General features: G+C 36.1%; 1 protein-coding gene across 4 annotated transcripts in view; it reads left to right on the top strand.

The window, feature by feature from the left end:
- The window catches only part of fmnl2a (formin-like 2a), an 89300-nt gene that overhangs the window by 62753 nt on the left and 11530 nt on the right, over positions 1-15017 (top strand). For all 4 annotated transcript variants that reach the window (XR_009272788.1, XM_058786829.1, XM_058786830.1 and 1 more), the window contains exons 10-24: positions 417-491; positions 1653-1763; positions 1854-2003; positions 2516-2617; positions 3527-3860; positions 4865-5035; positions 9514-9638; positions 10640-10842; positions 11346-11580; positions 12327-12395; positions 12475-12555; positions 12827-12956; positions 13081-13244; positions 13665-13766; positions 13933-14031. Coding sequence is in view for 3 of the 4 variants with exons in the window: in XM_058786829.1 (XP_058642812.1) it covers positions 417-491; positions 1653-1763; positions 1854-2003; positions 2516-2617; positions 3527-3860; positions 4865-5035; positions 9514-9638; positions 10640-10842; positions 11346-11580; positions 12327-12395; positions 12475-12555; positions 12827-12956; positions 13081-13244; positions 13665-13766; positions 13933-14031 (2151 nt within the window). In the remaining variant the exon portion in view is untranslated. The remainder of the gene's footprint in view (positions 1-416; positions 492-1652; positions 1764-1853; positions 2004-2515; positions 2618-3526; positions 3861-4864; positions 5036-9513; positions 9639-10639; positions 10843-11345; positions 11581-12326; positions 12396-12474; positions 12556-12826; positions 12957-13080; positions 13245-13664; positions 13767-13932; positions 14032-15017) is intronic.

The raw sequence follows: 15017 nt of genomic DNA, 5'->3' as shown, positions 1-15017 counted from the left end.
TCTGTGTTCCAGAAGTCACTCAATGATAGTTTAATAGACATGATCCATGATAACGGATAACTATATATATGACTGAGGGCAGTGTGTGAAGTTTTAGGCTGATTGTCCTGTACAGTAAATAGGTTTAGACACACACCTGCTAAATTTGTTTAGTAGGAGGATCACAACAGCTTTTGAATGTATTCATGTCTCTCTGGTGTGTGTAGGAGAGATCAAGCTAGTATTATTTCCTAAGGGGATGATTTGTGAACAAAAAATGAACTACTGTACTGCGTCAAGGTGTTTTTGAAATATCAATGGATTTTATTAGAGGCTGAAAGAGATTCAGCTGGCATCAAAATCTCATTTTCATTTTCTCTGGGCATTATTTTAATGTTCTCTCTCACTGCATGAGCTATATCTTTATTGCTTTGCAGGTGTGCTCAGAAGATCAGCGGTTTGAGAAACTCATGGAGCATTTCAAGAACGAAGATAATAACATCGATTTCATGGTATGGGTTAGACTAGCATCCACATAAACACATTTCCATTAGCAATCATGATTATTAATACTCTAAAATACATACCACACTGTACCACTGATTGACACTTTCAGCTGTGAGATATTAATTATTAAAACAAATAGCTTATTGCAGGAGAGTCTCATATCCTACTTAAGAGCTTCATTAAGCAGCAATACAAGAAAATAATATCATATATAACAGCATTGTCAAATAGGCTAAAATATGAAATAAACAAAGATAGCACAATTTAGCTTGCAAGGATAATGTTCATGTAAACATGTCTGACTTGATATTTTAAAGCATATTAGTCAAGTCAAGTCACTATTATTTGTATAGCGGTTTTAACAATGCAAATTGTGTCAAAGCAGCTTTAATAAAGCTGGGTGGCTATATATCAGATTTACAGTATTTAGACGGGGAAATAGTGTGTCGAAATAGTGCCATTCTCCTCTGGCCAGACAAAATCAGCAGTTTAAATCTAGGCTAAAGCAGAGTCAGATTGTGCTATCTCAGTCCATATCACACAGCTACTTATCAAATAAATGCACATGACGTATTGATATGAGTTTAAAACACAGCTATATAGAAACAACGACCCGTTAAGTTTAGCACTTATTATACAAAAACTTTTGAGCAATCATTGAGCAATCTGAATTAAATATTCCAAACTGCTGTACAGTTTTATTTGTATAGTGCTTTTAATAATGCACATTGTTTCAAAGCAGCTTTACAGAAAATCATGATGTTAATGCTCATAATATCTTAATATCTTCATGACTTATAGTTGCATTTAGGACATTATAGGCACATTATAGTTGATAAGATACATTTTGCCACAGTATAAACAATCAAGCAGCTGACATTTGTTATATGTGAAATATGTGTGTAATAAGCCAACATATTGAATAAATATGTTGTGTGCATGTGTAAAATGCAAATGATATGCTCTATTTCTGCAGAAATAGAAATCTGCAGCGCTTTCTACTGTGATTATATAGCCCCAATCCACAGCTGTACAGAAAAATAATTAAGATTTCTATTGCTATGTAGTTTAATTTCTATAGTTAAAACTCAGTTTTCTTCATCAATAAATCAATTGGAAGTCGTTTTACTGGGTTGAAATTTAATACGGTGTATATTGTTTTTCAGGTTGCATGCATGCAGTTCATAAACATTGTGGTTCATTCTGTGGAAGACATGAATTTCAGAGTGCACTTACAGTACGACTTCACAAAGCTGGGTCTGGATGAATATCTGGACGTGAGTAAACTTTTGTGATGATTTTAAAAAGTTTTCTGATGCTAATGTTAATTAGAGAGGATCCATCACTCTCTCTCTGTCTGTGAGTAGAAACTGAAGCACACCGAGAGTGATAAGCTGCATGTGCAGATTCAGGCGTACCTGGATAACGTGTTCGATGTCGGGGCTCTGTTAGAGGACGCAGAGACCAAAAACGCAGCGCTGGAGAGAGTGGAGGAACTGGAGGAGAACATGTCTCATGTTAGTACTGTTTTTACAGCTACACTCATTATAAACTTCCAATAGAATCCAGAAAAACAATCATTTAAGTGCCATATTCAGGAGTGCTTACCGTTCAAGGCCTTTTGTTTATGAATGCACCACCTGCCCAACAACATGACCTTACATGACCAGTATTGAGTTCAGCTGAAAGCCTTTAATGATAATGCAACATGATATTACCCTGTCATACATGTAGCTTGACCTTTGACCTTTTGTGACTGTTGGGCCATCTGGCCAAAGGATGACTTCCTGACCTGAGGTAATTTCCTCATTAGTGTGGCATTGATTTTTATAGTGTACTGCGTAGTCAAGAATTCAGATTAATCAGGATTCATGAATCCTGAATCTGAAGTTTAATATTTACGCAACCCTGGCTGGACTCTTTTGAGATTTAAGTGCTCTGTCTCAGCATGACTTATTTGTGTTTTTTTGAGTCTGCCTTCTGTAGCTGGAGTCTTATTTCGTGTTCATTCTTGTTTGTGGTTTTCTAGCTGACAGAGAAGTTGCAGGACACAGAGAATGAGGCAATGGCAAAAATCGTTGAGCTGGAGAAGCAACTGATGCAAAAAAATAAAGAGCTGGAGTCTATTCGGGTAAATGATGCATCCTTACATCACATCCCCATGATTTCTTGAGTTGACTATACGGTTTGTTACATTATGGGTTCTTCGAGTGTATATTATTCAATGCTTAAAATTAATTCACAATATCTATAGAACCTTCCCTTTCCAAATGTACATTTGTACCACTGTTTACTGTGCTTTCACAAAACCCAAACAGTGCTCATCACTGTACAATATTCCAACAAAGAAACAAATGTTTGTCTTCATAGTCAAAAACATCAAAACTGTCTCTAAAACAACTTTTCCACTGATGTCACCCGAGCCTTATTAACTATTAATGTGAATCAGTATTAGTGCTGCGTTCCAGTAGTTAACAAACTAATTTATGTAATAAAGGTTATGTCAATAATAGCAGAAAAAAGAAGCATTGGTAGCACTTTATTTTACAGTCATGGTCCGCATGTACATAATATGTACATATACACATACTGTAAAATAAAGTGCAACCTTTGGTATGCATGCACATTATCAGGTCTGACTTTATTCTAATGGAATACCCATTTTTAATCATCAATTAAAAAAATTCCTGAAGTGCAGTGCAGTCATTTTTTCATCTTGTTTTATTTAAAAATGTTGTTTCATATTGATTTGAAAACCTTAAATCCTATTAACATTTCACTGTCAAGAAAAAAAAAATCACTTGCTCTCTTATGTCAGTTAATGGTTAAGTTATGCATTATTGCAGATTTTATACTCATCTGAACTGCAGTTTTGATAAACAGTTTTATTTCCATTGATTGTGGAGCCCCATTTATATATTTAAATGTTACATTTCATTTAATTAATTAGCCGTTCGTCAACTCACAAACTCCCTGCAGTTCCCACACAAACCCCCAGGAGTTTGCTTTAACTCAAAACTCGTGCTCCCTGTGGTGACAGGAGGTGTATAAAGACGCCAGCACTCAGGTGCACACCCTGCGGCGGATAGTGAAGGAGAAGGACGAGGCCATTCAGAAACAGAGCAACCTGGAGAAGAAGATCCATGAGCTGGAGAAACAGGGAACCATCAAGATCCAGAAGAAAGCGGATGGGGACATTGCCATCCTGACGTCCCCTCCACAGGGGAACGGGCATCTGCCAGAGTCACAGGGCGTAGCTGGGGTGTCTGGTGAGGGCATGGTCAGTCACGGAGGTGTGGCTAATGGGGGGGCACATGGCCTGACCATGCTTGATCCTCCGCCACCCCCTCCACCTCCTCCTATGCCGGAGACATGTGAGTGACCTCTCCTGATTCTATATTCTGGATGTGAGTTTGACATTATAATACAGTCTAATTTATTCTATTCTTATTACTTGTATCACTATGTTTTGCTTGAGGCCAAAATCAGAGGTGGGTCAGTAAATACTCTGTGTTTTTCTTTGGAAAACTTTTACTTCACTACATTCCAAAGCATAATGTTGTACTTTTTACTGCACTACATTTCATAAATAAAAGTTTTCTAAAGAAAAACACTGATAAAGTACAGACACTTGAAAATGTACTTTTAAAGCAGAGTAAAAATACTTCCACTACTGTCCACCACTGGCCAATATCCAAAACAAAACTGCCCCTAAAATTTAAGATAAGGGGGCAAAAAAATGCCACTGCACAATTTAACTAAATCTGTTGCTACTCTTGCATGTTAAAGCTGCATTGGTAGCAGCCTACAATATTCTGATCGATTAGGCAGATTTAATTAGTTGAATAAATGCAAGTCTTTGACATAAAAGGCAACACAGATGCCCCTTACAAAGGTTCAAAAAATGTCTCTGAAAAGCAATCCCAGTGCAGCTTATTCTGGTCAAAATACATCCATTTAGACAGGAAGAGAACATCTAATGTAGCCAATATATAGACCAACCACAGTTTGTTTGGCATGTGATGTTTAAAGGGGAGAAACAAGTGCACAAGAATGTATTTTTTAGGTGACTCTTACAAAGTAAATTTTTCAAAATCAATCAAATATATAAACGGCTAGAGGAACCTGCGGTTCCACTTTATTTTAAGGTGTCCTTGTTATAGTGTAATTATACATTTAAGTCCTGAGTAATATTAATTAACTACATGTACTTACTATATGGTTAGGGTTAGGATTAGGGTTTGGCTTAGGGTTACTTGCATGTAATTGTGCGTAATTTATTTGTTATTATACTAGTAAGTGCGTGCAACGTGTAACAAGGACACCTTAAAACAACGTGTTACCGAACCTTTCTCCTCCTTCGTCTTGTGTTTTCCAGTACCAAACGGTCCCTCTGCTGCTCCAGCACCAGCTCCTCCTCCTCCTCCTCCTCCACCTCCTCTCCCCGCTGTGGATATATCTGCCCCTATGCCCCCTCCACCGCCCCCCATGGCTCCTCCACTTCCAGGCTGTGGATCTCCCACCGTCATCATGAACTCGGGACTGGCAGGTAATGAAACCTGCTTGACACTAAAGACAAAACCATAACAGTTATGAACAGCCATTATCACATGCGCAAACCATGATACAGTATACCAAAACAGTCAAATGAGAGGAGGAAAATCCCACTGATTTAGACCCAGATGTGTATGCCGCAAACTTCTTAAGAAGCCTGAAGTATGCATTACTTTGTGCTTAAAGTTCACGCCTCAGTTGAGAACGGCTGCGGGTCTCTGGAGCCACTGTCACACTGTCTCCTCTCATAGAGCACTGATAACAATCATCACAGCTCAAGCGGTTTGTTAAGTTTCCCGTAAAAGGTTTAATGTCTGAACAAGCTCAAGTGAATCACTTCTGTTCTGCGTGAGTCAATCTCTTTGCATTCATTTGATAAAAAATACAGTAAATATAGTATTAACGTACAAATTCTAACAATTTAAAATAATGTTTAAAATGTAATTGATTCCTGAATTTTCAGCATCATTACTAAAGTCTTCGGTGTCAAATGATCTTTCAGAAATCATTCTAATATACAGAAACATTTCTTACTATGTTTCAATGTTGAAAACAGTTATGCCGCTTAATATTTTTCAGGAAACTAAACATATTTTGTTTTTCGAGGAAAAAAAAAAGTCAAATTAACTGCATTTTTTGCAACATTATAAATGCATTTTCTCTCACTTTTGATCAATTTAATGCATCCTTACAGAATAAAATACACATTCATTTTAGAAAAAAAAAAAAAAATGTCTTACTGACCCCAAATGATAGTCTACGTACATAGTGCAGAGTATACCGTAAATTTGAACAGCTTTTTTTATTCAAGCCTTCACTTAAGGCTGGAATACACTACACGACTTTTAAAATCTGAACAGATTTTTAAAACACTAGGCATCATACACTTACCGACTATGTAAATAGTGACAAAGGAAAACTGGGCATCATACACTACACGACTGAAGATCAGACTTTAAAGTTGTTCCGATCACAACGAACTCATGCAGAAACGTGCGCCTTGTTGCTAGGAGACGCATGACAAATGAAAACATATGTGTTCTAAAATCGGCTGAAAATATCAAACATGTTTGATATCCTTCGACTGGATGGAGTCAAAGTCTGAAGCTAAAAAATCGAAGTCTGTGATCATCATACACTACGCGATTTTCTGTGGAATCTGTCAGCTGTAATCTGCAGACTGGCTCCGACTTTCCTCAACTAGCATCAACTTGTTCAGACTGTAAAATCGGGGAAAATTGGGGCAAAAATCGCGTAGTGTATTCCAGGCTTTAATTGCTTTAAAAAAGCTATGTTTTACTCTACAGTTTGTTGGTAAGTAACTTCTCTCTCAAATTGATCTTTATCATTGCTTATGAAACAATCTGTACTCAGGATTCAGCGGTAATGCACGCTGTAGGAAAAGGCCAATCAAATCTTTGGAATCAGAGGTTGTGTTTTGTTTGCTCTTTAACCACGTCTTTCTCTCTGCTTATGTTTGCTCTACCTGTTGCGCCGCCATAGAGGGACCCATCAAACTGTACTGTAGGTTTGCTGTGTCATGTCGTGTGTGCTCAGTCTTATGTGTGTGTGTGTGTGTGTGTGTGTGTGTGGTCATGGTATTTTAGTCTCTTAAGAAAACACTCAGTTCCTCTGTAATCTTGATCTGACAATGACTATGAAGTTGCATTGCTGGTTGTTCCTCTTGAAACTGAGCATGAAATTGGATGTTTTTTTGCAGAACTTTTCCTTACCGTTTAAAAACCAGAGAGGAACATTCTTTAGACCTTGCTTACAGAGTTCAGCAAATAACAGGACTGTAATGCCAACCTATGAGACCACATGTTCCATGAGATGTAAGCTCTTATTTCTACACTCCACAGTGGACAAAATCCCTCTTTCCAGAGCTCAAGCCATGAACCGCAACCTCATGGAAAACAAAACTACAATTCACATCAGCTCCACATCTACAGATCTATTTGTCATTAAGTTGCCATTAAGAACTGCAGAACCTCGGTAAACACAAACACAGTCCAAGCACAGTTTCACCTAGAACACAACTTATACCACAACACAAATACGTACTGCATTTCTTAGCATCTCTGTCGAAGAGTAAAATGTGCTCTTCTACAGTTGCATCAGTACTCTGAGGGGGTGCACAATACTGTATATTGAAATATTTAACAAATGCGAAATGGCTTAGTACAATTATCACAGCCAAAATAAAAGCTTGATAGTTTAACATTTTAAAATGAATTAAGATTTAAAATTAGTAATATACAATTCATACATTCTTGTACAATACTCATTTTTTATATATAGCTTAATATTTTTATTTAATAATAATCACAATTTTAAAAATATATATATAATAATTTTCCCAAACTGTTCAACCCTAAAAGCATCTTATAAAGTCTTATAGAGTATAAAGTTTTTTTTTTCTGACTTTTAATTTATTTTATACAGATGCATTCTAGAATCTAAAATGTTTTTTTTTATTATTATTTGATTATTATTATTATTACTTGAAAATTCTCTTTTTTCACATCACAGTAAAACAAGTTTTAAATGTTTTATGAGTCTGAATAGAATCTTGCTGAGCCAGCTAGTTAGTTAAATGTTGATTTATAGTAATTTACCTGATTAATAGCAGTTAAAGGTGATTCTGTTGCCCCCTTGAGGACTAAAGCTTTTTACCGTCACAGTAACACAAAAAAATTTAAGTATGGACAGCATGCTGTATTCATGCAACTCTGTAGAATGCTTCTGACTTTAAGTCAGTCTTACAAATGCCAGAATGTCATTGCATTGATAATAAAATACGAAAGTAAGAAAAAAAAAAAAGGTTTCCTCAAAACTAACTTCACTGTTTTTAGCCATTTATACAATTACTTTTAATCAACTTTTGTCAAATGACCACATTTAACATTTTTATTGTCCCTTTATATAAATAAATGTACATCATAATGCAGTAAGACAAAAAATGCCATGCCCGCTGTGTAAGTGTTCGATTGTGTTGTGTTTGCATGTTGAAACAGTGTGCCGTGCCGTTACAGGCAACTGATCGTCAGATAAGGCGATAGTTGCGTAAATTCAGGAATGTTTTACACACAATGAGAGTTTATTCTCATTTTTCTGGCCACACTTTCTGCATGGCCTGATACCACACCATCATATTACCCATAGCCCTCAGCTGAACTGGAACCTGCTCTCATTTCTCTTCGTAGCCTTTGATCAGAGATCAGTATTGTTGGATTTTAGTTCAGCCTTAATCGAGCATGTTGCAATTTGTATTTACTGTGTGTGTGAGTCAGATCCAGTCATTAACTGGATTATATTTGTGAAGTGTGAACCTGCATAAATGAAGGAAACCCAACATTTGACTCATTCTCATACTGAGACGCTGTTTGAGTCACATCCTCATATGTAAACCCAAGAACAGCCATGAGCGTCTGTCTCATTGCCTAAACACACAGGACAACGATATTGCTCAGGCGTGCTCTGTCATAGTTTTCAACTAAGTTTTCAGTCAAGTTTCATAAATTTTCTCTAACCCTTCTGCTAGTATTTATATAAATCAAAATGAACACAAATAAAACAGTTGTTGACATAAGAATATGCAGCCATAAATAGTTTTTTTTTTTTCAACTGCTTACTCACAAAATCTTTACTTGTCACACAATTTCTGAAAGCTGACACTCAAACACCAGAACCACACACCAAATCTGCAAAACCATACACTAATTCTCTGCCTTTGACTCAAGTTTTCAATTTCATAAAACACTTTTTGCAAAACATAACACACAATTCTCTACGTAACACACAAAAATCTAACAGGAATAAATATTATGGCAAAGGTGTTTGCAAATGTTAGTTTTTGAGATGTGTTTGTGATATTTTGAAGGCATTTTACATTTTGTGTGTAAAGTTTTGAAAAAAAGAGGCAAAGTTTTGAAAATGTGTGTAAGCACGTGTTTCTTTGATACCTATTCTGAGCACGGTTTGAGACAGAGTTGAGATCTTATTTGAAACTCCAGAGGAGACACGTGAGATGTCTTTTTCTCAGGAGAAACATCTGAGAAGAGTCTCCATCTAAGCTAGTCTCTGTTTGATTTCAATGCTCTCAAGGAGAACCAATTAAGACATTGGTGAGATCCCATTTGTGCTTTAGCTCTAGAGTCTGTAATTCTGCAGTCTCTCATTATCATAAAAGTGGCTCACGTGTGATTTAGGATCAGAATATCCTGTCAACCAAATCACATTGATCAGGATATGAGAGACTAGAGCTGTTTTAGGCTGAGAGTGTTAATGCTGACAGTATCAAAGGTCTCATGTTCACACATTTCCCTTAATGTTCCCTCACAAATGTGCACCGGACACGTTCAGATCTGTGCCTGCTGTTCACAAACCAACTCCACGTCACTCAGACTGCATGTTTTGCGTTTGTGTAACTGGCATGAGGTTGTTGACATGTGCTTTCTGTCATGTGTGTAGCTGTGAAGATCAAGAAACCCATCAAGACTAAGTTCCGTATGCCGGTGTTTAACTGGGTGGCGCTGAAGCCCAATCAGATCAACGGCACTGTGTTCAACGAGATCGATGACGAAAGAATACTGGAGGTGAGACAGACACGGTTTTGAAAACATTGAAAAAAAAATTTGAAACTTGCTCAAAACATTTTTTTTTGTGATACACAGTATATGATGCAATATGAAGGCATTAAAGTGCATTCATTTCGTAATATGTTGCTGTATAATACATGATCAACTCCCAGTTTTGTTTTATATGTTGTAATTTATGATGTTCTTTACAGGATTAACTCTGAATTGGTTACTCTCATAATGTATTACATCAGAGGATATAATTATGAAAATGATGCATTACAATGTGCACTCTGATACATAAATGCATCCTTTTAAGGCATTTATATACAGTACACTACCATTCAAATGTTTTTTGTTTGTTCTTTGCTTTTTTCATCAAAGATTCATAAAATGGATCAAAAGTGACAGTAAAGTATTTTGCATTGTTGCAAAATAAATTTAAAATAAATGCCTATTCATCAAAGAATCCTAAAAAATGTCTCACAGTTTCCACAAAATATTAAGCAGTCCAACCATTTTCACCATTGGTGTTAATAGAAATGTTACTTTAGCATCTAATCAGCATATTCAAATGATTTGTTATGCTGAAGTAGTGATGCTGAAAATAATAATATTATTTAAATACAGATTATAATAGAAAACATTCATTTCAAATTGTAATAATGTTCCACCACATTATTCTTGTTGTTGTTGTTTTTAACTGCATTTTTGATCAAACAGATGCAGCCTCAGAATAATTCAAAAACATTTAAAAATCTTACCGAACCAAAACATTTTTTGTATATAGATATTTACATCAGTGTTGAATGACCCAATGTGAGGAGATTGTGTATGTTTGGCCCTGACTGTATTAAATCTGGTAAAAAATAGTTTTTCTTTATATACTGAATTGTTGGCTTGTTCTTTAGTTCCATGTTGATTTGCTTTAGGATTCCAGGCTGGCTGTTGTTTTATAGTGTCAGATATAAAGATCAGTGAGTTTAATGGTGAATAGTGACTGTGGTTTGTCTTTTCAGGACCTGAATGTGGATGAGTTTGAGGAGATGTTTAAGACGAAAGCGCAGGGGCCTGCCATAGACATCACCTCCAGCAAACAGAAGACCTCTCAGAAAGGACCAAATAAAATCTCGCTGCTGGACTCCAACAGAGCTAAAAACCTGGCCATCACGCTCAGAAAAGTGGGCAAGACATCAGAGGAGATCTGCAGAGCCATTCAAATGTAATTCACAGCCAACATACTAGAGTATATACAATAGAAAAGATCACCAACATCTCTTGATTAGCGCCCTAGAAATAGTATAAAATATTTCTTCATTTGTAAATTTATTTTTTATTTTTATGATTAACCATGAAACTGGGCTCCAAACAGGACTGCAAACAGGACTCTGTGTGTGTACAGGTTTATATAACCTGGTAGGGACTTAAATCTGAATACACACAGACTCATGGGGACTCGTGTCACGGTGGGTACAAAAACTGAGGTCCCCATGGGTACAAAAGCTTATAAATCATACAGAATTAGTTTTTTTGAGAAAGTAAAAATGCACAAAGTTTCCTGTAAGGGGTAGGTTTAGGTGTAGGGTTGGTTTTGGGGCAATAGAAAATACGGTTTGTACAGTATAAAAACCATTACGCCTATGGAGAGTCCCTACAAGGATAGCTGACCAGACTGTGTGTGTATGTGTGTGTGTGTGTGTGTGTGTGCGTATGTGTGTGTGCAAGGCTTGACCTGCGGACCTTGCCGGTGGATTTCGTGGAGTGTTTGATGAGGTTCATTCCAACGGAAGCGGAGCTGAAAGTTCTCCGGCAGTATGAGAAGGAGCGCAAACCATTGGAGAACCTGACGGATGAGGACCGCTTCATGATCCAGTTCAGCAAGATCGAGCGTCTCATGCAGAAGATGACCATCATGGCGTTCGTGTGCAATTTCACAGAAAGTGTTCAGATGCTCACACCGGTAAGAGCACAAACTAAGGTCAAACTAGTATATTAATTTTACCAAAACTTGTCTAAATACATTTGAAAACACTTTCATTGTTTTAGGGATTTTATTGTTCTTGCAATAAACAGTGAATAAACAAATCAATTAAATAAAATGTATAATTTATTTAAGCTCAAGATGTAGCTAGTTTAAGACCAAATATTGGTTTGTAGTTACTGATGATCGTATATTTCTCACAAATTAAAGATAAATACTTAAATACTACTACTGTTCAGGGGTAAACGGGTGAGCTTGACAAGTGCAGTCAATACTACAATATGTAAAAAATGAATAAAAAAATGTTTGCTTGTAGCATACAGTTGAATTGGTGCATATGACATGATTTGGAATGTTTCACAAATTTTTGGTAACACTTTACAATTTTTAATGTATTAACTAGCAACAAAACATTTGTTACAGTACATATTCATTTTTGTTAACATTAGTGAATAAAAATACAACTGTATTTTGTTAGATCATGTTAGCCCAGGTGTATTATATAATATTAACAGAAACTACTTTTTTTTAATTATGTATTAGTAATACTTTATAAGTGCTGAGATTAACATTAACTAAGATGAATAGATGCTGTAGAAGTATTTTTCATGTTAACTAATGTTGTTAACTGCTACTCAATTTTTTAAGATAGCATTAAAAGTAGCTAGTTTTAATGAAGAAAACTATAATGGTCTTAATTATGCCTTTTGTTTTTGTCTCAACAGCAACTTCACGCCGTTATTGCAGCATCTGTGTCCATCAAGTCCTCACAAAAACTCAAGAAGATTCTGGAAGTAAGTGTTTCACTTCTGCTCTGATTCATTTTTCTCCAGACTGTGCGTGTCTTTAATTGAGCGTGTGTTTCTCTCTCAGATCATCTTGGCTCTGGGAAACTACATGAACAGCAGTAAAAGAGGAGCGGTGTATGGCTTCAAACTGCAGAGCTTAGACCTGGTACAATTTACGTAGTATTATGTAGTAAAACTCAAATATTGGCTGTTAAAAGTTAAATTAAACACCATGATAGATTTTAATAATAATATTGATTTAAATGGCTGATGAAAGTAAGTTGCACCAAATACCTCTGGAATATTTCATCTAATCTTGTTGCATTCTTCTTCTGAAGTAAAACGACACATTAATATATGTCCTTCATTTGTGATTTAATAATTCATGCAGTTAAGGGTTTATATGTTCTGAGGGTTTGCATGTTTTCCTGTTCCAGTTATTAGACACGAAATCAACAGACCGCAAGATCACTCTTCTGCACTATATCGCGAATGTAGTGAAGGATAAATACCAGCAGGTGTCGCTCTTCTATAATGAGCTGAACTATGTGGAGAAAGCTGCAGCAGGTATGAAACATGTCATACATCAGTTTGATTGTGTTTGCAATAAAAAGGGCAGGCCATATTTGCTCAAACATCAAAGTTTGACAACAGATCTCAACTAAATGAGTTCTGTCTGTGTATTCTTTAGTCTCTCTGGAGAATGTCTTATTAGACGTGAAGGAGCTTCAGAGAGGGATGGATCTGACGAGGAGAGAGTACAGCATGCATGGCCACAACACACTGCTCAAAGATTTCATACAGCAAAATGAGAATAAACTCAAAAAACTTCAGGATGATGCCAAGATCGCTCAGGTGCCGCGGACACAGCACACACATCACCCAAAACACAGCTCAATAAACCTGCTTCACTCTCATTTAATGGGGTCACATCATGAGGAATCTTGTTTTCCTTTACCTTTTGATATTATCATAAAAACATCATATACATTTTAAAACTCAGCTGTTCCTCCCCAAATGGGGCATATATTGAAAATAACCTGCAAAAACTTTCTTAAAGATAATTTAAGCTTTGCTTTACCATATTTGATGAGCTCTATGTATGTACAGATATGAATAAAAGCCTAAATTAAACGTGTTCATCATATTAAGCAATTACGTCTTCTTCAGAAGACTTGGAATAAACTATTTGATTCATATAAAGGGGAAATAATAAAAACTGAAATTTCATGTGATTCTCAATGTCGTTTATCTCTATGTCTTTTCGTATCTCAGGATGCCTTTGATGAAGTGGTGAAATTCTTTGGAGAAAACTCCAAAACAACACCCCCGTCTGTGTTTTTCCCAGTGTTTGTGCGCTTTGTGAAAGCATACAGGGTAAAGCGACCAATCACCTGCTTCGCTTAATCCAGTCACACCATTACATCATCTGCTTCACTTTCTTCAGTCGTATGAACCCTAACAGCATTGATCACTCATGTTGCACAATTTCCAAATGCACAACTTCCAAATGCCTCACTGATGGGTATCTTCTCTTTGTCAGCAAGCAGAGGAGGATAATGAACAGAGGAAAAGACAGGAGCAGATGATGATGGAGAAGCTGATTGAGCAAGAAGCTATGATGGCGCAAGAGGATCAGAAGGTACAAAGGAGTGTGTGTGTGTGTGTGTGTGTGTGTGTGTGTGTGTGTGTGTGTGCGTGCGCATGTGTGTGTGTTCGTACTTGTTTATACTACAAAGCGGGGACCAAACAAGGATAGTAAAACCTGAAATTTTTGACATTGTGGGGACTGGCCTGTGGAAATTTTTTTTATTAAAAATATTAAATGATGTTTATCTGAAAGTGTAACAATGCAAACAGGTTTTCTGTAAGGGGTAGGTTTAGGGTTATTAGGAGATAGAAAATATTGTTTGGTCAGTATAAAAGTAATAGAAGTCTATGGAAAGTCCCCACAATTTACAGAAACAAACGTGTGTGTGTGTGTGTGTGTGTGTGTGTGTGTTTGTTGGGGCAATGGGTTACTTAACTATAATTTGGGGACAAAACTAGCCTCTGAAGTGAGCTAAATCTGAAACCTAAATAGAAATCCAGGGATGTCATCGTTAGGAAAAATGATTCATGAATTTTTCAATGGATATATTATTTTATATATTATTTTATTATATTATTTTATTTTAGTCATTGTATTGTATTTTGTTTATTTAATTTTAGTTTACTTTTTAGTAGGGTTTGTTTTAGGGTTAATTTTTAGTATATCAAATTATAAATAAAACACGTGGCAAGTAACTTTATTATCAGCCTAAATGCAACATAATTCATGATAGTCTGCCCCTCAGCAATGTGAATGTTGTGAGAAAAATCTAAAAAAAAGTTAATTTTCTTGTTCAACTGCAATTTGCAAAAAGTTCATTTTGAACCCATGTGGTTGTGGATGAAAGGGCTTGACGAAAGAGTCATGAAACGGACATCTTTTAATAAGCTTCAACACACATATTCCATTATACAACATTTGCTCAGACAAGGACTAAAGAAAACTGAGGAATTATAAAGGGAAAGGAACAAAGGAGCAAACAAGATAATAAATGCAAATCAGGTGGGAATAATAAACAATGATTAACTAATGACAAA

Source organism: Onychostoma macrolepis, chromosome 09 (assembly GCF_012432095.1).
Source record: "Onychostoma macrolepis isolate SWU-2019 chromosome 09, ASM1243209v1, whole genome shotgun sequence".
NCBI classification, from domain to species: domain Eukaryota; kingdom Metazoa; phylum Chordata; class Actinopteri; order Cypriniformes; family Cyprinidae; genus Onychostoma; species Onychostoma macrolepis.
Note: the sequence above shows the minus strand (reverse complement) of the source record. Positions and strands in the feature narration are given on the sequence as shown.